At 35.5% G+C, this 27,648-nt stretch overlaps 1 protein-coding gene across 1 annotated transcript; it reads right to left on the minus strand.

Annotated features, from left to right (window-relative positions):
• Positions 1–27,648, minus strand: LOC127836595 (acyl-coenzyme A thioesterase 9, mitochondrial-like). Its single transcript, XM_052363260.1, has 14 exons — positions 27,414–27,648; positions 13,696–13,804; positions 13,361–13,406; positions 11,992–12,185; positions 11,042–11,131; positions 10,463–10,566; positions 8,466–8,539; positions 8,261–8,328; positions 7,483–7,594; positions 7,002–7,092; positions 5,048–5,133; positions 4,435–4,522; positions 3,290–3,443; positions 1–1,240 (listed from the first exon to the last, which is right to left on the minus strand). The coding sequence occupies exons 1-14, from the start codon at positions 27,414–27,416 to the stop codon at positions 1,143–1,145; spliced, it is 1,317 nt and encodes a 438-aa protein (XP_052219220.1). The 5' UTR covers positions 27,417–27,648; the 3' UTR covers positions 1–1,142.

Genomic DNA, 27,648 nt, shown 5'->3' on the forward strand with positions numbered 1-27,648 from the left:
GTTTACAAATGGCAGGTTCGAAATAATTCGTTTTCTTTACACTCATGATCGCGTTAAACGTTAATTATACACGTTTTAATTCGCAATTTATTTACAAAATCACGACAAATGTCAAATACAATACAGAAAATGCATAGTTGTTTAATTGATCTATAAACATATAATAGATTGAATATAACTGATTATAATTAATGTTTTCAAACTATTATTATATCTTTTTCCCAGAATATGCTGTCCTATTTATAGCTGAGCTTCCTTTAGGTTACAATATACTAAATCTTTTGGGAGTGCAATGCTATACTCTTTAAAAACCTGAACATCATTTATAAGAAGACACAATTTTCTGTGTGGGCACTTGCCATGACTTTATTTTAGAATGTTTTTTGTGCATGTGGTAGGGAAAACATTGATGTTCAACAGAAATTCACTCATTTGCTTGAAGGTTAAAGACTACATGAGACTTTGACAGATGGCGGGAAACACTCATCCACTGGTACGAACCCGGTAAATTGATGGCTGTAAATCAGTGACCGCTGATTCGCATCGAGTTCTTTCTTGCAAAACGCATGACCCCCCTTTTTAATTGTCTAAATCATTGCGGCTTGGAATGCTCTTTAAGAAAAGGTATGGTTATGGGGGTCTCTATGCGCAAAAGTTTGACTTTATTTTTTGTTTAAGTTATTGCTTTTACATTGAATTTGTGTAGGAAATCTTTTGGTATATTGTAACCTTTACCTTTATCAATAATAATCAGCGAGGTATGCCGATTAGAAAAATCGAGCTATCTCAATCGGACTGGCTCGGACTTTTAAATAGGTCGCCATTGTGAAGAATGTTTTCATGGTTTAATAACTTAGACAAGCTGCTTCGCAGCATCGTCAAAAAATGTAAATTGTTCTGAACAAGGATGGTGCAAAACATAAATTATATTCAAATGTTATAAACAAGCTTTGTTAAAAAAACCCGCTATATTTCAGGTGCGAAACAAATTGATTACAAGTATATCATTCACATATACACGAATGAAGGTTACTAGCTATACAGCAGTTGTGTGGAATAATTGCTTGATCATTTGACATCAAATGTTGTTTATGTATCTAGACATAAATTATTCTAATTTTTACTTTCAAAATATTTCCCGATTAAACTTGAGGGAATTGGCCGTTCACATTTGATCCCTGAGACCAGTTGTCTTTCACGAAATCAAAGTGTCTCTTGCCATCCAGATAAAGCATAGACTCTGAAAAGTAAGAAACACAAAATAAGAAATACTTTAATAAATACTTTCAACATAGTCAAGGTACTAGTTCGAAGTTTGGATTAATGACAATTTAAACAAAATTACCATATATTCTCATACTAAAATGAATGCATAGTATTGAAAAAAGCAGAACTAAGAAAATTTCAAACATATCGGTTTGTTTATTGATAATCATCAATCGAAATCGTTGAAACATCGATAATGACTTTTTTCAAATACGAACATTTGTGAATAAGATCCTTTAACATTGATTAACTGATTATTTCACTAATCGCACTTTACAAAATGTGAGTCAGTCAAAAAATCGAAATTATTTAAGCCGTAATTATTTGTTTTCATATGTGTTGTCTGTTTAAATTAAAAGTGCATGAAATTCAAATGTAGTTTTGTTTTCAAAAAGCATTCCTTAAAAAAATATATACCAAGAATAGAATAAATGTGTTTTGAACAATTTATTTACATTCCATTTAGATGAAAATAATTGTGTTGGTGTTGATATTGTCATACACTTGGATTCAAAAGTTCATGTCAATTAAGTTAATGTTTCGCTCATTAATTCGTACCACTTAACAAATTATTTTCAGACATTAATAAGTATCTGTTATTTAAAGTCTAAAACCGGTTATGGCAAAAGTCACGATATGACATGATATAGTTGATAAATGGCACATACTCACGTTAAAAAAACGTAGTTTAAATAATAAAAATGTAGTAATTTTTTAATGGGTTTGCATAAACTATGTTAACCACACACAAAATCATTACGTAAACAAACAAGTTCATTAGTCCTCCATAAGTTCATGGGATTCGGATCAATAGAATGTATTCTGTAGTTAATGTGTTCGCATTAAGGCACTTGTAACAAGTGTTCGCATTTCAACAGAAAAACTTCAACATTTATGTCAAAATTAGATTTATAGCTTTATATCGTGCTGGTACTGAACACAATAGCTATTGCAATACTAGTAGTAGCAGTAAAAATAGTAACAATAAAATCAGATTATTATATCAATAACAATAATATTAATAGTAAACAAATAAAATAAGCTATTACTTGTCACAAAATACGCAGGTTACACGTATGAGTTACATCGATCTGTGAGGGATGCATTCATTAGATGCACAAATTATGGCACAAAAATATTGGGTACAACCGCAAACATTCCAGTGTTACGAAACCATGTCTTAAGCTAGCCATTCACACCATTTTATTGCAATTGCAGCTTACAAACTCAAGAGATTAAGAGAAAAAAGATTTTATTCTTTGTAAAAGTGAGCTTGACTATAACCTGACTGGCCCCGAATTCAATGCCTAGATCGGTCTGCAGTTAAGGTACTTACACCCAATTTCCATGATAAAATTATTCAGTGCACGTTGACCCGAAATACCGCAAATGCAAGCCATTGTCTTGTAATTTAGACGGAATAAAAATGAATTGCTTCATGCAGTCTTGCTGGTAATCGACTCTGCCCAGGTGTTTTGCACACAAAAATTATCACTAAGTTAAATGATTATCTAATTTAAACTGTTTTGGAATAATTATCGGAAATTGTTACCCTAGACGCCGCTAGTTTCAGGTGTTTCAAAAAGGCTCCATTTTTAAGAACGGGCGTATTATAACCAAACTAATATCACCACTATAACAGATGAAAATTCTTCAGTAATAGCCCATACGTATTTCCACATGTGTCCATGCCCGCAATGGGGTATTCTAATTTATTGTGATGAAATATCACATAAAATATATGCATAGTGTAAATATCCATTTGAATACTATCTAACCATTTTGTCATTTTTACAATAGTTTTCTTCATTCGAACATAACACGAAGCAAATCCTGGCGATTTCCATCATCAGTTCCAGTTTTCATTATTCTCTTATTTATATTTTTGAATATTGCTAAATATTCAGTTAAGATTTTCCATGAATGCGCTTATACACACAAATTTTTCATATTTTCCAGTGACAGTAGCCACCACATATTCAGTGCAAAATCTGAGCTTTAAGAATATAAGGCAGTTTCATACCTGCATAAGACTTCGGTATCACTCTCGGTACTTCTGTGGTCTGCGCCGCAAACAGGAAGTATAAGTCATTGGTAGTCTCCCTTGAATCGTCTTTCGGGTTGACAACCTCGGCGTGTACCTTCACCATCATTTGATTGTCCAACGTGTACACAACCTGTATTGAAATGTGATATTCAAATCATTATAATGTGATTGGCAAACGTGTGCGTATACAATATTGATTTATATTTCACATTGATTTCATCATATTGTGATTGTCCTCATTGATTTAAATGATATAAATTTCATAATCATGTGATTTTACAAAGTCAACTGCAATCTTCAAAGAGTAACCATGTAATAACCACTTTGTACACAACCTTTATTATATATTGACGTTGTTTTTTATTGCCGTTTATTGTCGTTATGTATAGCGCTCCCAAGTTATCTTCAATCATGAATATATGAACGTAACGTTTAATGAATAAATACATATTCGTATTGGCATCTGATTAAATATTTATGACAAAACTATGATGGCCCTAAAGAGCTCGCTAGTTGAACGTACAACCATCTAAGTTAAAGGCACAACCATTATTGAAGATAACCTCTTATGATCTTGTTTTCAAATTCATGTGACCTAGTTTTAAACTGAGATATGACCAAGACAAGCATGCAGACTATGTTTCGTCGTAAAACGGTATCAAAAGATGCATTTACAGTGTTGAGAAAGTTTTTTCTATGTTTTGGACCGGTGCCTTAGTTTTCAAAAAAATCATACCCAAAATTGAACTTATTGTCAAGATTCAGACCAGTATCGTCAACGTTGATTATACGACCTCCACCATGCGACCGTCAATAATGCCGTTATAAAATGACAAGAATGTGCTTATTTTGAAATAAAGCTATAGTAATATAGTGTCTGCAACGCAACAATTTTATATAAAATACTACGATATTTGCATGGATGTATCAACTATGAACAGTTAGTTTTCAAACGTAGTGCCGGATACAAAAATTTGGATTAAGCGTAGACGATCAAATACACGGACGAAACTATTTCGAATAATATTTAGCTAACCATAAAGCTTTTAACGACGATCGGAATAGTACGTAAATACATAGATACCCGGCACAAATATGAAGAATTGTTAAGCTAAATATACCTGTGATGAAAGGAACAAGAACGAGCCTATTTCCACTGATTTCTTGAAGGCAATATTGTCGACCACCAGGACTTTAGCGTTACCTTTACTACAACAAATTGTATTTTTAACAGAGCCGGACATATGTGCAAAAAAGTACTTGTTTATCTTTATGTTATTACAAAGGTACCATCTTAACCATCTTTCTCATTGCCATCATGTGTATGATAGTCATTTTACTTGTATACCATCTTGCCAAGGAAAATCAAGGCACGTTTTTGATTGCAAGTCGATGACTGGACAATAACTGACACAGTTTAATATCGCCGAATATGCTAAACATACCCAGCACAACATACATTTGCTATATTATTAACTTGACGTATTCAAAGGTAAAGCTTATTAGAGATTAAAAACGGGCGTACCACCTTTGACAAAGATAAATAAGTTGTTTGAATAGGCATGTACAATATGTGTAAATCCTTTAACATATGTCAAGCTAAAAACATTGATAGGCATACATTGAATGCTGATGTATTGCACAGAGCCATCAATATAGTCCGCCTTTGTTTAGAAAATTCGTACTTCGTTTGTTTAAATATTCACGTACTGATTTAAAGCCTTTAACACTCACCAATGGAAACAAGCATTTGCATAGGCCAGCTCAAAAGCCTTTCGCATCAGAAAACCGCCAAAGATCTTGTTGTAGAGATTACGTTCCTAAAATGGAAAATATTTCGCACGTGTTAGTTTTGATTATTCTAATACTTAGCCGATACCACATTCCTGGTTGTATATGCATTCATTTGAACATACTAAATTCGCCTCTTTTATATTATCAGTAATATATAAAGATGTTAAGACATCTCAACAAATATCTAACTTCAATTACATTCAACTGTTTGTTGCACATTTTATGGATGAGGTAAATAAAGAATAGGAGAAAAAAAACATACATGCTTTTCTTTTATGAATAAGCAACAAAAATCTAATCACACTTTACTTATTGAATACGCGTGAGTATGGACGCATATGTCTTGAATGCTAGTGTCAAGCTTAGTTTATTGTTCGCTTTATCCAACCAAGTGAGATGTGTGATGCATATAAAACAAGATGTGTTTGTGAAACACTATGTCCCCGTATATGACGTTTGACCTTGGAGGATGCCCTTGACCTTGACCCTTCACCACTCAAAATGTGCAGCTCCATGAGATTCGCATGCATGTCAAATATAAAATTGCTAGCTTCAATATTGCAGAAGTGACATTACATGAGCAATTTTGACCCATATATTTGAACTTGAAGGATGGCCTTGACCTTTCACCACTCAAAATGTGCAGCTCCATGACATACACATGCATGCCGAATATCAAGTTGCTATCTTCAATATTGCAAAAGAACTCATCAAATGAGCGATTTTGGCCACAAATATTTGACCTCTGACCTTGAAGGATGACCTTGACATTGACCTTTCACCACTCAAAATGTGCAGCTCCATGAGATACACATGCATGCCAAATATCAAGTTGCTATCTAGAATATTGAAATATTGCAAAAGTGTACATTAAATGAGCGATTTTGACCCATATATTTGACCTTTGACCTTGAAGGATGACCTTGACCTTTCACCACTCGAAATGTGCAGCTCCATGAGCATGCCAAATATTAAGTTGATATCCTGAATATTGAAATATTGCAAAAGTGTACATTAAATGAGCGATTTGACCCACATATATGATCTTTGACCTTGAAGGATGGCATTGACCTTGACCTTTTACCACTCAAAATGTGCAGCTTTATGAGATACATATGCATGCGAAATATCAAGTTGCTATCTTCAATATTGCAAAAGTTATTGCAAATATTAAAGTTGGCGCAAACCAACAAACAGACCAACAGAAAGGGCAAAAACAATATGTACCCCACTACTATAGTGGGGGACATAACAAATCAAGGATAAGAATTCAGTGAATTAAGTGATACAGTGAGTAATGATAAAAATCTTCGTTCATTATAATCCTAAAACTTTATAGACAAACGTAGTAAAGTAACAGACATGCCACAGTCAAATCTCTTCCAAACGAAATTTGATATGTATAAACTTTTAATTAAAACGGCTCTTCCCAATCACACCAACATTGCATGGAAAATGATAGAAGTACAATAAAACATATATAACAAGCGCAAATATATTTTAATAAAAAAAATCGTTTATGTCGTGTATACATATATGAAAACATAAAGATAATACATTTAATATCATAAGTGTGGCAAACCCCAATATTATGTAAGTATATCACACATAGAAATCATTGTTTTCTCCCTGAAATACGATTTTACATTTCAGTATAGGCCCAGCATTAGGAATTAAATTAAGTTCATAAAAATTGTAAATAGTGGTACATTTAAAGCTTTATATTTATGGTACTACATGTTTGTCCTGTTTGTAGTCACCCTCATGGTTTTACTGTAAAAAGAACGAGCAAATTATGATCTTTATGAATATGAACTCACAAACACAAAACATAACAGACTAAAGCGATGGTTGAAGCTTATAACAGGTAATCGAACACGTATACACAACCTACTTCTGGAAAGCAAATGACCAGCTTCTTCACGATGGTATCCTCCATCCAAACAGAGCGTTCTGGTTTCACCCGAACTTTGAACGTGGATGCTCTAAACACGAAAACATAGTATTATTGGTAAACGAGCTTTCCTTCAATATCATTAAAATTAAATAAAAATGTGTGCTGCATTTTAAGGCAACGACGGCATGCTTAGTACATGAGTACTTATAAAATATACAGACTCCTTCTTAACGAGGAACACAATACATGTACAAACAAAACCATTTTTAGCCTGTAAGAAGTGTATCTAATCATTTTGTATCGGATTTATGAAACATACCTATGTGATATAATGCAAAATGCGAGGAAAATCGATGGTTTTCATAGAAATCTTAATTCATTGATTAATGCAGTACATGTTTAAGCTGAATGTATAATTGGTCAGCTTAACATGGCCGTAAAGAACAGAAACTGTTTACGGTAGTTGTTTCAAATATACTTCGGATCCAGGGTCTCTAGGAACAGGTTATGTATCAGAAGACGTTCGTTCTCGTCTGGTGGTGTCTTTAACAATGTCTTCTGACTTTCCAACATTCGCTGAGCCTTCGTTTCTAACACGAATTAAATAGAAGAACATATGCATCGGATATGCAGAAGTGATAGGTACATAGTATATAATAAAGTTATTAAAATTTGCCCACCAGGTCACACTATACAGCAAGTTATTGTCGATTATACATTATGCCGTGTTAATCAACTAACTTTGTTTACCTGCAACGGAAGAATTGTACTTCTGTTAAGGATTGAATACAAATTCCAAGTTGTAATTCTTAATATTAAATGCATGGGGTAGCGGTATAATTGCACACAGATTGTATCATTCTTTGACATGCGTCAATATGCGTAAATGTGTTTTCTATTCTGATTGACACATACTTACTGCTTTATCAAACTTCAATGCAAATCTCAAATCTACACTCTTACAATTCACAGAAGAACGACAATCTTTAAGTATATATTTTCCATTACTAAATTTGGCTCAAATGTTATTGACATTTTTACAAGATAAGGTTTGGAAAGCCAATAAAAACGATCAAAATCATTTGAACGCGATCATAATTAATAAAATAGTACAAGAGCATGATATTTCAATATGCCTATTGTTCGAGTTTTTCATATGGGCAATGGTGATTTTCTTAAAAAGATATTTGGCTTTTGCGCAATGGCAGTAGTATGCGGTAGATAAAAAGTGTGCTACTTCTGTAAGCATGACATACCTTCACCGAGCTTGAACAATGCCTCCTCTTCGGGACCTTCCGGTATAAGCTTGTTTATTACAGCAACACTAGTACGGAAAAGATAAAATTCGTGAGCAATCCATGAATTAAAGATTAATACATCATTAAACATGATATCGATTCATATAGAATTTTAAAAAAGGCATCAATTTAATGTTGATGAACTTCAAAAACACCTGTGTATCTTTTAGTAGCGGCATTTCTTGCAACCATCACAAATTTTGCTTCAAGCAATTGCTTCCAACTCTGATCAATTTCCTTAACAAACAGAATAGATAAACATTATCACACCAAAGCTATGAATAAAAACACACAAGAAACGAAAGAGAAATATGAGGGCAAAGCAACTTTGATCTCAAAACAGTTCATTTGAACATATTACTAGCATAACATAGTATTTCATAGCAGTTGATATTAAATAAATCTCAAGTTCTATTTCTTATAACAAAAAATAGCAAACAAACTCGGTCAATTATTGTGAATAAAGTGCATAACTTATTCAAAATTCCTTAAAACAAGATATGTGTTCGTCAGAAACACAATGCCCCCTACTGCGCCGCTTTGAAATAAAATTTCTATTTATCATTTGGCAGGTATAGAAATCATCTCCCTTTTAAGCTTATTACTTCCTTGGATTTTGTCCAATCCAACCGCGGGGGGGGGAAGGCTGTAGACAGTAAAAAATTACCAAGTCAGACATCACTGACAACCAAGGCCTGTGGTTTATCAAAGGCATCATAGCCAGAGTTCATCATGTATCTATGGACATAAGTCCACAGGTATGTAATGAACCCTACCATTCACAAATTAGTACAGGAAAGAAATGATAATTATATCATTTAAAAAAAAACTTTGACAAATCAATCATTGGAGTTAAAAATAATCAAAATAAAAAATGTGCACAGTAACTGTAAAAAGAACTTAAATTCTTGATAAGAGAATATATAATCTGAGATTTATAATTATATAAATTACTTCCCTTGAAATTAATTGTCTCTAACAAATCTCTATTTTTAGTATCAAATAATTAAAAGCCACTACCGTGACTGTAGATTCACCACTCAAAATGTGAAGCTCCACGAGATACACATGCATGCCAAATATCAAGTTGCTATGTTCAATATTGAATAATTATTTCCCTTTAAAGCTTATAACTTCTCTTAGATTTTTATTTTTGACCTTAGACCTTGAGGATGACCTTGACCTTTTACCACGATTTGTTTGTCAGAAACACAATGCCGCCTACTGCGCCGCTTTGATTTATTTAACAAATTATATAAATAAGCAGGTCAGATAATTATGTCCATTTAAAGCTTATTACTTCCCTTGGATTTGTTTTTTTGACCCATTGACATAGTTTTTGACCCGGCATGACCCATAATCGAACTTGACCTTGATATTGTCTAGATACAACTTCTGACCAAGTTTGGTAAAGATCGGATGAAAACTATTTGAATTAGAGAGCGGACACGAAAAGTGTGACAGACGGACAGTGCGAAAACTATATACCCCCTTTTCTTCGAAAGAGAGCATAAAATGCTTAGTCTTACAATTGATGAGTTTAATTTTTGGGAAGTTAACGGACTGTTTTTCATTCATTAAGCTTTAAACCTTTAACGCATCCTAAAAGCAACGTGATAACTTATTTTTTTAACATAAGCTAATTATTAAATTATCAATATTCTCATCATCTTTCATATTGTCAGTGTTTGGAAACATAAAACTTCTTAGTTTCAATTTTAAAATGAACTAAGAACAATGATTCCAAAACCTTGTCCATTTTAAGTCAGAGGCTTTTGGTAAAAGGTATCTGTAAAGTGATTGGGGAAAAATACTTTTCGAGTCTTAGTTGCTACGAACAGTTGAATTGTTTGTACACCAATAACCAGGGGTGTGATTTAAGAACCACCTCAGAGGAGGAAAATGCTCTACCCCCTTACAAGCTTCATATAAACTCTTCGTTTTTATATAGATTCAGCAAAGTTCATAACTATTTGTACAATTAGTTTGTTATTGTAAGAGAAGAAATCAGCTTAAGGAGGAAAAATCACACCCCTAAATACCACATGTAAACCTTAAACAGACACATTTACATATGTTTTAATATCAATGATTAAAATAAAATGTGCAGCAGTAACTTAAAGGAAACATCAAAGATAAGCACAAAATACTACATCGTACCTGGTCAAGCTTCATTGTAACCTCCATAGATGTCTTTCCGGCCCAGGTCACTTTGCCTTGCATCCTGATGTCCCGGTCAGGAAGTATTGGCTGCTCTGACAGCACTGACATATAAGAAAAACGGGATTTAAATCCTGGCTATCATAATATGGCTCCTGAATAAAGTTTATAAGTATGTAAACTTTTAATAATCATCATCATTTTCAGCATCAATATCATCATTATCATAACCAAAACCACTGTAAAATATGCTTCGAGAAAACAATGAGCAAACAAACTGGTAACATAAGTAGAAAATGTGCAAACATTGATGGCACAGCAGGCAGTTATAATCTGTAATATTTAACATTTAAAACATCAATACAGAAAATATATTTAAATAAATAAACTCCTGGAGTCGTGGTCTATAAACTATGGATCATAAAACAAACCAGTATTATATAATTCAATATATATTGTCAGACAGAAGTTAAATTAACTAAACACAAGAATCGATATCTATACTTAAGCCATGTTCAAATGCATTCAAATATATGAACAACTTAAACCAGCATATCACCATTTACAAAAGTAACTCACCTATTCTGTCCACCAGAGCTGTGACAATATTGAGTGGAGAATTCATATCACGATGTACAGGGTCGTGGGAGTGCACGTAACAAATGGCAACTGAAACAATAAGTAACCTTTGCATAACATGAAAGAAAACATAAAACAATAAAAGCGGGTAAAGACTCGCAATTTGTAATGAAACATGGCCAGTTTCAAACCCAGGGGATTAAATGGACAACAACTTGATGTTACTAACCACATATCGAAGCAGCTGCGTGGTTTCATAGTTATTTTGCTATATAATTCGCTGTTAAAGATTTTCATCCTACACCCAAAGACTGGGCTAATTTTGACCACAGAGGCATGATTTGAATAAACATAGCAGAGGCTTGTTATATGATGTTGCAAGCAAAATATAAAACCACTCGGCTTTGTTGTTTCAGGGAAAATTTTACAAATATTTGACTATATAACATTATTAGTGTACAAAAACCATGTGACCTGTGAGGTGTGGCAGATTAGGACACTAACGGCATGATAATAAGAGGACTTATTTAATGTTACACACCAAATATATAGCCCCTGACCTATTCCCTGTCCAAGGAGGACATTTTTAGTTATATTGTTTGTAAGTCTCTTTAAATCATGTGATCCATGGGTAAAGGCAAGTTTTAACCACAGAGGATGTGATTTTAACAAACCGATTATAAGAAAACTTTATGATTTTATGCATGACCTATCAAAGCCAAGAGGCTTTGTTTAGAGAAAAGTTTTTTTGTATTTACTATATAAGTCTTTAAACATCATGTGACCCTTGGATGAAGCCAGATTATTAAAAAAAGGTACAACAGACAAAAGTCAGTCCCAAAAGCTCACCTCTTGCATTGCACAGATGAGCTAAAACAATCTCTACAATAGTAATGATAATTTTGGCAAATGAAAATTGCGACATAAGCTGACTGGAGGACAAAATATACCTGCAAACATGTCAAGGTCTTCCAGAATTCTCCCAAATCTGATGCCTTGGTAGAAGTTGATATATTTCTCCTTCACCATTGGGTTGGTGCCCAGAGGGATAACAACCTTCCGGAAGCTGTGTGCCATCGTTCTAGGTGGTATATCATCCTGACTTGTTGCAACAGGGGCGAAAAGTGAGTCAGCAGTCGATGATCTGTTTAATGCAGGAAAATACTGTGGCTATTGCTCGCAAATTGTGAGAACACTGTTAAGCACAAGTCTCACTATTGCCGGTAGAGCCCCGTTCCATACCGGTTTGCTAAAAGGCCGGTCGACCGGCGAAAACTAGAATGATTCGTATTTTTTTTAACGCGGTCACTATTTCCCGGTGCCGCCCCGATTGAAGAGGGACAACAGCCTGGCAGAGTCCCGGTCAACGCCGGACTCGCTTCGGTTTATCCCGCTGAAGCCCCAGCAGAGCCCCGGTTGTCGCCGGTAATGCCTCGGTGAAAGCCGGCAGCGTCCCAGCAGAGCCCCGGTTGTCGCCAGTAATGCCCCGGTTGAGCCCCAGCTAAAGCCGGCAGCGTCCTGGCAGAGCCGCGGTATACTGAAACTCAGCCCGCACACACCGGGGCTATACTGGCATCAGAACTTAGCAGAGCTACAGCAACGCTCCGGTTTAACCCCGGCCGTCGCCGGTAATGCCCCGGTGAATGCCGGTGGCATCCCGGCAGAGCGCCGGTTTACTTACGTACAGTAGCGATAATGGGGCTCTGCCGGCATTCACCGGGGCTCAACCGGGGCGTTGCCGTAGCTCTGCCGGGGTCTGTGTTGGCCCCACTGGAGCTACGATGCCGTCCCAGTTGTTCCCGGTGCCGTCCCGTTTGTTCCGAGTGCTGGCCGGTCGTTACCGGTTCTTCCCGGTGACTCCCGGAGGTATTAAACATAATACTTTCCCGGTGGAGTCCCGGTTCATCCTGGACGTCCCCGGTGGAGCCCTGGTTCATCCCGGTAGAGCCCCGGTTCATCCTTGTAGATCTCGGATCACGCACTGGGGCTCTGCCGGCATCATAGTGAGACTGGGCCTTTAAAGTCTTAATAGTTTATTTCTTGTGAAAATGCAGTTAAGTGTGCGTAAACATAAGAGACACATAAGAAAGATAGCACCACATGCAATTTAAAGAGTCAAGAATTTAGTGATCTATTGTATTGTTATAAAATGTATAGTTTTGCTGAGGATCCATCAAGTGTTTCAATAGCTAAGTTACTGTTAAAATGAAATGTTAGCATCAATACTAAGGTTCAAACCATAGTAGTTAAAACAAACTGACATCAAAAGTGTGTGCAAATGGTTGTGCTGAATATTATTTCATTTAAGTATTATATTACCCGCATCTTGTCCGTTCTCCTACAAGCAACTTTAATTTCTCCGTTGCTGAAACAGTAATTTCATACATTTTGTTTGACGTTTATCATACAAAGTCACATGTTTATTTTTGTTGTTTTTAAGTCAATTTGTGTGTCGTTCCATGTAAAATCTATATTTATCATATTTATGTACATGATGTTTAAGAAAAAATATTTTCAATATAGATTTTATTATCTATAGCTATATATCTTTTTATATATAGATTTTTCAAAAATAAAGATTCATACTTTGTATAAATTATAATTATTATTTTGTTCTCATCAAAAGGAAAACTATTTGCAAACTGCAAGCATACTTTCTTCAATGGTTAAAGTCTCCCTATTACTAGCGTTGGATATGAGTGTCCTTCGAAGAATATCAACTTTACATGGCCTCCTTAGCCAATGAAGGATGAGTCGCTGCATCTTAAATATAAAATAGAACAAGACATGTGTCTATAGGACAGTCAGACGCCTGCGCTTTCCACTTTTGTCCCCAAACTCTAAGAGTGAACTTGACCTTTAACCTGAACTTTGACAGACAATACACACTACATTCAGCTAGTCTCCTAATGTTAGTAACAGGGCTCGAATTAAACACTCGCAAACGGGCAATTTGCAAGTTAATTTTAAAAAATGCGTCTAAAATGCGAGTGCACAAATTAGGTACTCGCAATTTTTTGCGAGTTGGATAAAAATAAAAATTGTCACATGTTGCATATATTTCCTGATTATCCCGGATAATTATTTAATCCAGCACTTAAATATTTAAACACAAATGCAGACCAAGAATGAACGAAAATTTTGTTTCAGAATTGAATAAACACAACCGGTCGTCATCTGTCGGAAGTGCCAGGGGCGCGTTAATAGCACGAGGGAACACGCGATATGATGACGTTAATATAGGGTATTTCCATTGAACATGCGAAACCAACACAGAGTGATGTGTGCTCATCCGACCGATAAACGTCATAATTTTAAAATGGCAACCAATCTAAGATTGTTATATGTTTTGTGTTCTAAACAAAAAGCATGATGTAACCGCTACCGATTTTTCAGATGCGTACTATATTCGGTTTTTCACTGAAAAAAAATGTTAAAGCGTCGGGTTGTTGATCAGACAGTTCATGTTTGAGCTGTGCAAGTAGTGTATACTTTATTTAAAAACAAAAATACTCGACAAGGTGTCACAAGGGCTGAATGAATTGCTGAGAAGACCTACAATGTAGATCATAGTATACCTTTAAATAGTGTTATTTGCACTTTTCTTGCATTTTTAAACCTTTTAAGTTAAAATAAACATAGTTCTACCAGTTTTATATTTGTGTATATGTTACCACAGTATCACTACAACTTCAGGGCTTTATTTTTCGAGTTTAGGTCTACCAAAGGATGCATTTTTTTTGAAAACTTGTATTGCGAGTTGAAAAGAAAAAATGCGAGTACAAAATTTAACAACTCGCAATTTTTTGCGAGTTGATAAAATAAGCAATTCGAGCCCTGAGTAATTTGTGGTAAATTGTTTTAAAGTTGAATTGATGAATGAACAAGATATAAGGTAGACTCACACACACACACATCAGGTAAGTATCTGAAAGTATTCAGGAAAAAAATCGGAACAAGTGTTTTTTTAAGAAAATTGTTAAGTCCAAGACAATTAACTGTGCCAAAGATCAATGGACCATACGAAACTCGAACTTGATCTTCCAGTCATGTAGATAGACTCACACACACAAATCAGGTAAATATCTGAAAGCATTTTGGATTGTTTTTTTTCAACAAGAGCTGTCTGAGGACAGCTCGCTCGACTATTCGAGTGCTTGACAGTATAATGTAAGCCATTATGGGGAAATTGTTCATATTTAATAAGGTCAAGGTAATATAGTCATATTCTAAGTGGAAGAGGACCATAATTGAAACCATGTTTCAAAGAAAAAAATCTTTTTGGGTGGGGGTGGGGTGGGGTGGAGAGGGGGGTATAATGTGTGTGTGGGGGGTCATTTATTAGATGATCTTTCAAAAATAAAAAAGGAAAAAAATAATTTGGTTTTTTTTGGGGGAGAGGGGGGGATTCTGGGGTGGGGCATGGTGGATTGTTTGGGTGGAGTCCATTGTGGTATGTCAGCTATGTATTGTTATGTCGAAGTATGAATCAACTCTGATCATAAATAAAGAAATTATGGCAATTTAAATAAAATTTATCGATTTGACCTTGAGAGTCAATGTCATTCATAGGTTAAGGTCAAATTCAACTTGCCAGGTACAGTAACCTCATGATAGTAAGAAAGTATTTTAAGTTTGAAAGCAATAGCCTTGATACTTAAAAAGTAAAGTGGATCGAAACACAAAATTTAACAAAATATTCAAAGTTACTAAGACAAAAAAGGGCAATAATTCCGTAAAAATGACATCCAGAGTTATGCAACTTGTCCTTTTACTGTACCCTTATGATAGTTTGCGAGTGTTCCAAGTATGAAAGCAATATCTATGATACTTTAGGGGTAAAGTGGACCAAAACACAAAACTTAACCAAACTTTCAATTTTCTAAGTATAAAGGGCCCATAATTCCGTCCAAATGCCAGTCAGAGTTACATAACTTTGCCTGCACAGTCCCCTTACGATAGTTAATAAGTGTTGCAAGTATGAAAGCAATAGCTTTGATACTGTAGGAATAAAGTGGACCTAAACACAAAACAACAAAATATTCAATTTTCTAAGTATAAAAAGGGCACATAATTCTGTCAAAATGCCAGTCAGAGTTACATTACTTTGCCTGCACAGTCCCCTTATGATAGTTAGTAAGTGTTGCAAGTATGAAAGCAATAGCTTTGATACTTAAGGAATAAAATGGACCTAAACACAAAACTTAACCAAAATGTTCAATTTTCTAAGTATAAAAGGGCACATAATTCTGTCAAAATGCATGCCAGAGTTATCTAACTTTGCCTGCCCAGTCCCCTCATGATAGTAAGTAAGTGTACCAAGTTTGAATGCAATAGCATTGATACTTACTGAGAAAAGTGGACCTAAACGCAAAACTTAACCAAAATTTTCAATTTTCTAAGTATAAAAAGGGCACATAATTCTGTCAAAATGCACGCCAGAGTTATCTAACTTTGCCTGCCTAGTCCCCTCATGATAGTAAGTAAGTGTACCAAGTTTGAATGCAATAGCATTGATACTTTCTGAAACAAGTGGACCTAAACGCAAAACTTAACCAAAATTTTCAATTTTCTAAGTATAAAAAGGGCACATAATTCAGTCAAAATGCACGCCAGAGTTATCTAACTTTGCCTGCCCAGTCCCCTCATGATAGTAAGTAAGTGTACCAAGTTTGAATGCAATAGCATTGATACTTTCTGAGAAAAGTGGACCTAAACGCAAAACTTAACCGGACGCCGGCGCCGACGCCAAGGTGATGACAATAGCTCATTTTTTTTCAAAAAATAGATGAGCTAAAAACATAATAAGAAATAATAATAATTTATTAAAATAAAGAAATAATTGAAAAGAAGAGTCTAGAGTAGACCCACAATTGGTTAACATTATTTGTTGGCAAGATCAAGAACTTTGATTGCTTATTCATTTGAAGACCAATTGAACTTAAAAATATGAAAAACCTCTTACTATAGAAAGGAGACAAGTTAGAAGTAACTATTAAATTAATAGAAAGTTATCTCATTTTGTGTGAGTGAAATGAAATAGCCTGAGGGCAGATTTGCTTCATTGTCACTATCAGAGACATAACAGTGCATGCATTTTATTACGGCTAAGAGTTCTGTTTGTCCATCTGCTTATCAAATAGATATAGATCAGTGAAATACTATGGTAACTACAATTGTAATAATACTTCAGTAACAGATGTGATACACTAAGATAAAGATATTGCCTTAGTTCTTATGTATTTGATACCGTTTCCATAAATAATAAAGAAGTATTTTTTTACAGCTTTAAAGATTTTTTTACAATAAATAACTCAAAAAAAGTTTATAAATTACAGAATAATAATTGATTTAATATAGAATAGCTTAAATTCTTCCTTTGTCATGTTTAAATGCTACAATTTTCAATCGACCAGCATTGACCAATAATGACCAGTAACGACCAGTATTGACCGGTTTTAACCGGGTATTGACCGCCGGCTCGGTCAATACTCAGTTGACCGGTCAATATGCCAACCCTGTTTAAAACAGTATTTCAGTCACAGTATAAATTCCTCCGACTTGCCAGATAACCATTCTCCATCCACGTCATCAACCTATTATTCTCTATTTATCCTGTCACATGCCTTTAAATCAACCCGATAACCAGGTAACCTAATATCCCAAAAGATATTAGGCTAGATGACCACGTGACCTCGAATATCCGTCAGTTGCTCTCCGCGCGTGCGCATGCCTTTACTATTTTCTTTTAATAAAAAATTCGTTCTTTTATATTAAAAAATATATAATACATGTAAAGTACTGTTTGTTTAAACATTATTATTTAAACAGCATAATTTCTGTGTTGCTTAACAAGATGGAAGCTAGCTTAAACGTTTTGCAGGACGTGACGTCACAATGTTTTTGTTCGCGCGTGTTTTTTCCCATATAAAATATGTAAACACAAAATACTCAAAAACTAGAGATTTTAGAAACATTTCAACGAATGTTGTAAATGTGACAGGATAAATAGAATAATTTATTGGTGACGTGGATGTAGAATGGTTATCTGGCAAGGCGGAGGAATTTATCCGGTGAGCAACAAAATGGCTGGAAATTAGGTTTTTTGTCACGAAAAAGAATTATAAAGTCGCTGCTCACACAAGGTTTCCTGGTCTTCTCCATTTGGTATCCATGTTTTCTCAACATGGTCATTAAAAACGCAAATTTCGCCACAAGAAATAGTTTTCTGGAGAAACCCTGCTGAGAGGTTATGGCAGACATGTGTAAGTTTGTATAAATCATTTAATTATTGTAAGGGCTGGAGGTCGTGGGTTCAATCAAAGGTATTGGGCGCGTGGCCAATTCACTTTAACACTATTAATTAGCGATATCAACGAATACCGATTTTTGTATTCGAATATTCGGTCATCGTTCCGAACGAATATTCGGATATTCGGTCATTATCTGTTGGAAAAAAATCAACAAAATCAACTTTGTTTACCGTACTCCATAAATTCTACTTTCGTTTTTACCGAAAGTTCACCGGAAGTGACTAAATATTGACAAAACGTTGCCGTCGCTAATGAGAAGTTGATTTTGTTGATTATTTTTTATTGTTAAAATTGAATGACAAAAATTGTTTTTAAACTTATAATATTGTACATCATCAATAGAAAGAGACACATAATATTTATTATTGAGAAGATTGGACGTACCGCCCATGTACGTAAGATTAGCTCCACATAAATTACACGTTGCCAACTTCTTATCGGATGATCTCGTGTAATACTTCCAATTAGCGGAAGGTGTAGGTGGCATTTTGATTTGACAGAGATTTACTTTATTCGTGTAGCAATGATGATACTTTCAATTTGATGGGGGCGAAGTCCCAAATACAGTTCTTTAAGTAAAAAACCTGATAGAATATTGAGTAATTAATTTAAGTTGGGACCATACGATACGCAAATACTCATTAGAGGTTGAGACAATTATTTTCTAAAAGCTTTTTTTTTATTGAACTACGTGATTGTAACAATACGATACGCATTTACTCAATTTAATTAGAGCAAAAAAAAACATTTTCGATTGGAGAACGCGATTTACGTCAATCAAAAATCTTTTGCATAAGTTCTTTTTTTTTTTAATACCAAGACGGCTTTTCTTTTACTCATTTAATCTTTGATCATTTTAAATGTAATTTGAGTCATTAGATTAAGTGCAGGTCGGTGTTATAATTGCCGACGCGATTTGCACCAATCATAATTTTGACACAAAGTGACTCATTATCGCGCCTACCGGAATAAACACTATGACACGAGGAACAACTTATTTTAACAATGTTTGAAGCAAATTTCACGAATACAAAGTCTTTGAAATTACTCGATTTTTTTTTCTTCCGAATATTCGATTTGAAAAATAGTATTCGAATATTCGGTGCGGGACCGAATATTCGTTGACATCCCTACTTTAAAGCTTATCACTTCCCTTGAATTTTGTCCAATCCGAACGGGGGAGGGGGGTTCTCACAGTCAATTATGACCAAGTCAGACATCACTGACAACCAAGGCCTGTGGTTTATCAAAGAGATATTAGCCAGAGTTGATCATGCATCCATGGACATAAGTCCACAGGTATGTAATGAACACTACTATTCACAAATTAGTGATTGAAAGAAATGATAATTATAACATTAAAAAAAAAACTTTTACAAATTAATCATTTGAGTTATAAATAATCAAAATAATAAATCTGTACAGTAACTGAGAAAAGAACTTCAATTCTTGGTAGGGAAATATATCATATGACATTTGTAATTATATAAATTACTTCCCTTGCAAATAATTGTCTCTAACAAATCTCTATTTTTAGTAGCAAATAATTAAAAGCCACTGCCGTGACAGTAGATTCACCACTCAAAATGTGCAGCTCCATGAGATACACATGCATGCCAAATATATCAAGTTGCTATGTTCGATATTGAATAATTATCTCCTTTTAAAGCTTATGACTTCCCTTGGATTTGTATTTTTTACCGTAGACCTTGAAGGATGACCTTGACCTTGACCTTCTACCACGATGTGTTCGTCAGAAACAAAATGCCACCTACTGTACCGCTTTGATTTATTTAACAAAAATATATACGTTGGCAGGTCATCTAACTATGTCCATTTAAAGCTTATTACTTTTCTTGGATTTGTTTTTTCGACCCTAGACCTTGAAGGATGATGTTCACCTTGAAATGTAACCACTCCCAATGTGCAGCTCCATGAGATACACATGCATGCCAAATATTTAGTTGCTATCTTCAATATTTAAAAAGTCATGGCCAATGTTAAAGTTTTTTTTTCGGACGGACAGACGGACGCACTGACATACTGACGGACAGTGCAACTGCTATATGCCACCCTACAGGGGGCATAATATACAAGATAGGTATCTCTTGACACAGGAAAATCACCTATATCAACATTTTAAAGCCATTATAATGATTTAGTGCCTAAATGGTGGTCGATATTCGTAAACTATGTACCATTTTGTTGGGAAAGGATGCCTCGTGACGAAAAAATGACAACGAACGGCTACTTGCCAACATGAACTACAAGAAAACTTCTCGAACTCGTAGAAATGCTAGGTCGGCTTCGATCTGACCGAACGTTCAGTGCCAATTTTTACAAGAGTAAAAGTACCGAAAAATCCCTGCTACCGAGCGTAATCCGCATTATTATAATAAGCAAATACTAGTTTATCAACTAACAACACATATTTGTCATTTTGTCCACACCAAACACTAAAATAATCGTTAAGTTTGATTGCTCATTAAAATCGTGTACGATTATCCGTCCTTCACGTTACGCTATTGTTGTTGTTGTAAGATTCCCCTGTTGACTTGTTGGAGTACCCAAGGTGTAGAGCTATATAATTCTGCCCTTGGTAGTTTGAGGTTGGCGGCCTCTGGAAGTGTCTGATGCTGTCGCACAGAATGAATATCAGGTAGTCGGATGTTAAAAAGTGTCCATCACGATAAAATGTAAAATAAGTCTGGTTAAAGGATAATACGGAACGACGGATTGGCTCAATAAAATAGATAAATACAGAGTTTGTCGACTAGTGTGCCTCAGTTAAGTACGGTAGGTGTATGGTTAATAACTTAATATAATGTCATATATCTCCCTTTTCATCTAGACGACTCGAGGGCCTTTTCAGTTCATATGAGTTACACATATGATAAAACGTTAAAAAGTTAAAATAACAAGGGCTGTTTGTAAAACATGCATGCCTCCCATATGGGCTGTCAGTTGTAGTGGCAGCCATTGTGTGAATACGTTTTTTGTCATTGTGACCTTGACCTTTGACCTAGTGACCTGAAAATCAATAGGGGTCATCTGCGAGTCATGATCAATGTACCTATGAAGTTTCATTATCCTAGGCGTAAGCGTTCTTGAGTTATCATCCGGAAACCATTTTACATGTTCGAGTCACCGTGACCTTGACCTTTGACCTAGTGACCTGAAAATCAATAGGGGTCATCTGCGAGTCATGATCAATGTACCTATGAAGTTTGATGATCCTAGGCGTAAGCGTTCTTGAGTTATCATCCGGAAACCATTTGGTGGACGGACCGACGAACGGACGGACCGACTGACCGACAAGTGCAAAACAATATAGACCAGTTGACACGTGACGTCACGCGCACCTGCAAAGTTTAGACTCCGCCCACTGGTTGGCAAAAAGAGGTGACATTCATATAAGCGCATATAGAGAAGGTTGACAAAATCATCGTTTTTAATGATAATCATGCACACTATCAAATACAATTTTACTAATTTTTGTCTAAATAAAACATTAGTATGCAAGGAAATGCATCTTTGGAACGATTATATTGTTGTTATTTTTCGTTTTTACTAACAACGAACTCGGGAGTGGAACACAATCTAAGAGCTCAATATGTGGTTACCACAAAAATCTCTCTACTTGGCACTTCTTCACGACCATTTTTAGTTTAAAAAATCTCAGAAATTGAAATTCTTTCAGAATAAAATTAATTTAATGAACGAAAACAAATAAGGATGAAAACAAACAACCAATAGGTCAATTTTCTGTACGCAACATTTGGTAACTGATTTGAAACTTTATATGTCTAAAAAAAACGTACCTTGTTACACATTAAATAAATTCTCTTGACTAATATATTTGTTTTATTTAATTGTTCACACTAATTTTGGCACTCTTTGTTGCAGTTTTTATATCCCGATGTTAAATTGCACCTCTGTTCATCACAAACCGGTTATCTCGTTTTGATCGGATACTGTCCAGACAATTATAAAGAAAACATGGGGTCATAAAGTAAAACCCAGGGATCTATACTTTGGTCCCTGCATAAACCACATGTGGCAGACGAGTGTCTGGTCATTAAACACAAGTTAGATACCTCCATGTCATCTCTTGGCATATTGAGCAGTCATTTAAGCCAAATTTTAAAGCTAAAATACTGAACAGTTGCTTCAATAAAATATTTTAACATAATTTTTTTAAGACAATTGTTGGAAATGGATTAACAGGAATTGTATATATTTTTTGACGATGCTGGAACAGCATCGTCCAAGGTTTGATAACCATCAATTTTTTTTCACAATGTAAAAGACCGAGCCAGTCCAATTGAGATAACTCGATTTTTCAGTTACTTCCCTTTTGCAGTCGCCACTGCGTAGGAGATTGCTCGTCATTGATAACATTCTCCTAGCAGAGTTGTCGTTCGTGTTTCAACATTCAACAATGGCTACCACCATGAGAGTCTCGATTCAAAACTTTCTTACTGCATAAATTGGTTTGTTTCGCTATTTAGAAGCTGTCATTTAGGATATATGAATTATTTATTCACTAAATCTCCGCTTATGACAACAATAGTTGGAATTCGAAGGATATATACTCGATGTGAATGAAGGACTTTCTGGATCGTAACAGCTTGACACGGCAAAACTGGCATACGGGTATTTTTAGTTATCAATATAAGTCACATTGTGCTTTATAAATTGTATTCGAGCATTTTGCGACTTATTGAATTACTATGATACCCGATATCAACATTTCATCGGGGATTTGCAGATCACCAAGCTGTCCTGAAATTCAACATTGATTTCAAACTCTTTACTGGTTTGTACCTTAGTGTTAGTACTTTTTATCATTTTAAAGTTAAACAAGGGCTGTTTGTAAAACATGCATGCCCCCCATATGGGCTGTCAGTTGTAGTGGCAGCCATTGTGTGAATACGTTTTTTGTCACTGTGACCTTGACCTTTGACCTAGTGACCTGAAAATCAATAGGGGTCATCTGCGAATCACGATCAATGTACCTATGAAGTGTCATGATCCTAGGCAAAAGCGTTCTTGAGTTATCATCTAAAAATCATTTTACTATTTCGGGTCACCGTGACCTTGACCTTTGACCTTGTGACCTCAAAATCAATAGGGGTCAACTGCGAGTCATGATCAATCTACCCATGAAGTTTCATGATCCTAGGCATATGCGTTCTTGAGTTATCATCCGAAAACCATTTTACTATTTCGGGTCACCGTGACCTTGACCTTTGACCTAGTGACCTCAAAATCAATAGGGGTTATCTGCGAGTCTTGATCAATCTACCCATGAAGTTTCATGATCCTAGGCGTATGCATTCTTGAGTAATCATCCGGAAACCATTTTACTATTTCGGGTCACCGTGACCTTGACCTTTGACCTAGTGACCTCAAAATCAATAGGAGTCATCTTCGAGTTATGATCAATCTACCCATGAAGTTTCATGCTCCTAGGCGTATGCATTCTTGAGTTATCATCCGGACACCATTTTACTATTTCGGGTCACCGTGACCTTGACCTTTGACCTAGTAACTTCAAAATCAATAGGGGTCATCTGCAAGTCATGATCAATCTACCCATGAAGTTTCATGATCCTAGGCGTATGCGTTCTTGAGAAATCATCCGGAAACCATTTTACTATTTCGGGTCACCGTGACCTTGACCTTTGACCAAGTGACCTCAAAATCAATAGGGGTCATCTGCGAGTCATGATCAATCTACCTATGAAGTTTCATGATCCTAGGCGTATGCGTTCTTGAGTTATCATCCGGAAACCACCTGGTGGACGGACCGACATACCGACCGACCGACCGACCGACCGACCGACCGACATGAGCAAAGCAATATACCCCCTCTTCTTCGAAGGGGGGCATAATGAACTGTGTCACAGTAAAAGAGACATTAAGGCAATTGTGGCCAGTTTGGATCTAGATCAGCCTGCAGTCGCTTGAAAGCTGTTTGCTTAAAAGCGTTTTTCTGACAATAACAAATAATTAAATTGGATACTGATTTGACTGCGCTTTTCCTGTGACCTGGCTCAAATAATAGAATTGTCATTAATCAAATTATTTATTTCGAACATTAATCAATTTTTTTCTTGTCCCTCGGGATCAATGACTCCAGCACTTTCCTGTTGAGAATTGAATACTGCTAAAGGCGATGCTAGGGGCGTGAGAGATGTTGCACCTTCCAGTATCGCTCGATTGTCAATTGTCGGCTCGGGTACTACGTACATGTAGCCCGGGTACCCTTAAGTATACTTACATGTATCCCGGGTACGGTAAATATACTAAAATGTACCCGGGAAATTTAACCCTATATCAGTCGTTGTCGCCTATTTTTTTGTAATAATTACATATACACATGTATGTCAATTTTCTGTAGAATGGCCTCTATATTATCGGAACACATACTCAAAAGCATGTTGATGCAGTGTTTTTTTAAGAGAAGTGTGTTTACGATAATCGGTTGCGCGTTTTACGACATCGGATTTTTGGCGCGAATACAACTCGGGTACAGTCTAATATGGACCGAGTACAATTACGTTTATTTACCGTACCTGGGGTACATGTAAGTATACTAAGAGTACCCAGGGTACATGTAAGTATACTTAAGAGTACCCTGGGTACATGTAAGTAGTACCAGACCCGACAATGACCAATCAAGCTCCATTATCCCTCATGAACCGACTCAAAAAAACGAGTCGGCAATATTTGACTTAATTTTTGGTTTGGTTGCTCTCGAGGGATCGAAAATTTCAGAATCTTCCTAAAAGCCCTACGGGTTTGATCCCCAGAAGCGACATTGAAAACTTGCATACTTTGTTATCTAAAAGGCTGCTAAACCTGATATACAATGATAATGTGAATTTTCTCCCACATGATGTTCATCAGTCATATTATATAAAATTTACAGCAGTAGCAAACAACTGGACAATAATTAATGAACGCATCTTTCATTTGTCTTTGACACTTTGATTTTGACATTGCCTAGATTTAAATATGTGACTGGACTTTACCAGCACTCTTGTAACAGAGCTAAAGTTTAAATATACCATTGAAGATCACCTAAATCCAGAGTTGCTATTATAGACGTGTGGAAAGTTTTAAGGGTGTGACAAGTAAGCAAAAATTGGTCATTACCCAGAGGCCACAACTGATCTATGACTGTATTAAAACAAGAAAATTCAGTGCCTGATTTAGATTTCCTTAGATAGTTCAATAAAAACTAATTTCATAAGCCTGGTAACAGTTTAACGGTAATGCTACCAATGTGTCACACCAGGGCCTTGAATTTGAAATCTAGGACATGCATGGTCATTTCTTCATTAAATCAGGACACAAAATTCTATTTTAAGTCCTTAATTGACCTGGCTATAGTTCTCAGATTATTATAAGCTCAATCAGTATATTTATATCATTATTTATGCTTTGTGTATTGTAAACATATACACAATCATGCAGTTACATGATAGCAATAAATAATATCAAAGCTACCCATACTATAAAGGTCACTGACAAAGCCTATGGTCAAAATGTGAACATATTGAGTGTAATCGCCCTCTCGTGCCAGCAAAAACAACACGTTGACAGGTTGTCATTTTTGACAGTTCTACTCTCACTTTCATTTTGTGATATCAAACTATTAACAATTATGTGGCTGAGAAAAATATCGCCATTGCTTTTTATGCCCCCGGTAGGGTGGCCTATATCAGTTGAATAGTCAGTCAGTCAGTCAGTGTGTCAGTCTGTCCGTCCGTCCGAAAACTTTAATGGCCATAACTTTTTTAATATTGAACATAGCAACTTGATGTTTGGCATACATGTGCATCTCATGGAGCTGCACATTTTCAGTTGTGAAAGGTGAAGGTCATCCTTCAAGGTTAAATGTCAAATATAAAGCGTCTGTCTGTCTGTCTGAAAACTTTAACATTGGCCAGAACTTTTTTAATATTGGCGTGCATTCGTATCTCATAGAGCTGCACATATTGATTGGTGAAAGGTCAAGGTCATCCTTCAAGGTCAATGTCAAAGGTCAAATTTTGCAATATTGAAAATAGCAACTCCATATTCGGCATGCATGTGTATGTCATGGAGCTGCACATTTTGAGTGGTGAAAGGTCAAGGTCATCCTTCAAGGTCAAAGGTAAAATATATGGCTTCAAAGCTGCGCAGCAGGGGGCATTGTGTTTCACAAACACAGCTCTTGTTTAATATATTTTCTGCACATTTCTTCAAAAAACTTACATCAATGCACGATTTTCTTCGTTAATTCAATCATTCCTGACAGACTTGTGTACATATTTCGCTTACATTTTGACGCGCGTAGGTAGGACCGCATTACCGCTTCCGAAATGTGTATTCATACTATTGCCTTCGAGGAACTTATCTGATGTTTGACAGAAAGGGCCGAAAATGTGCGAGTGTGGGTCAAGTTCCCCACAGGTACTACTTTCGCGTTTCCCCAATTTTTTTTCCGTACCTTAAATTTTTCGTACCCAATTTTTTTTTTCGTACTCAATTTTTTATTCATCCCCAATTTTGTGTTCGTACCCAAATTTTTTTCGGTCCCAATTTTTTTGTTCCCAAATATTTTTTCGTACCCAAATTTGTTTTCATACCCAAAAATTTTTCGCAAAATGTTTGTACCAATTTTTTTTTTCGTACCGACATACACAATTGTGGTGATTGTGGTGATGCAGATAAACTTAACTTGATGCTTTTATATCCATCCTCTCAAAAGCATCGTCACACCAGTACTGTCAGTACTTTGATTAATATAATTTATTTAAGTCATACTATCAGAAAGAATACGGCTAATTTATTGTTTTGTTTTGTGGAATGTCAGTATTTAGTCTTCCGATAACGTTTATTTTATGCTTATAATGTGAAAATACTGAGCTTATTTCACTACACTTATGACTACTTCGTATTTTTATGACGAGGAAATTTTATTTGTGAATATACATTTATTCAAGGACCTATAGAATACATTCATATAATGTATTCTATAGGTCTTTGGTTAAGTTCAACCTTACCATGCAAACTCAGTAGTTTTAAATCCAATTGGCTAAACTCAATGATCAAACTGCACCGCTAAACACAATCGCAATGTCTCAATACACTCTTTACATATATCCTGATCTAAACAAACACAAAGAATGTCAAGTTACAAAAATCCTGATCACTAATTCCTTGCTGAATGGTCTATACTACCAAATGTACAGTCACTGCACTAGAGTCGTAATATTCATTGACTGACCTACTTACAAT

The sequence above is a fragment of the Dreissena polymorpha genome, chromosome 6 (assembly GCF_020536995.1).
Source record: "Dreissena polymorpha isolate Duluth1 chromosome 6, UMN_Dpol_1.0, whole genome shotgun sequence".
NCBI lineage: Eukaryota > Metazoa > Mollusca > Bivalvia > Myida > Dreissenidae > Dreissena > Dreissena polymorpha.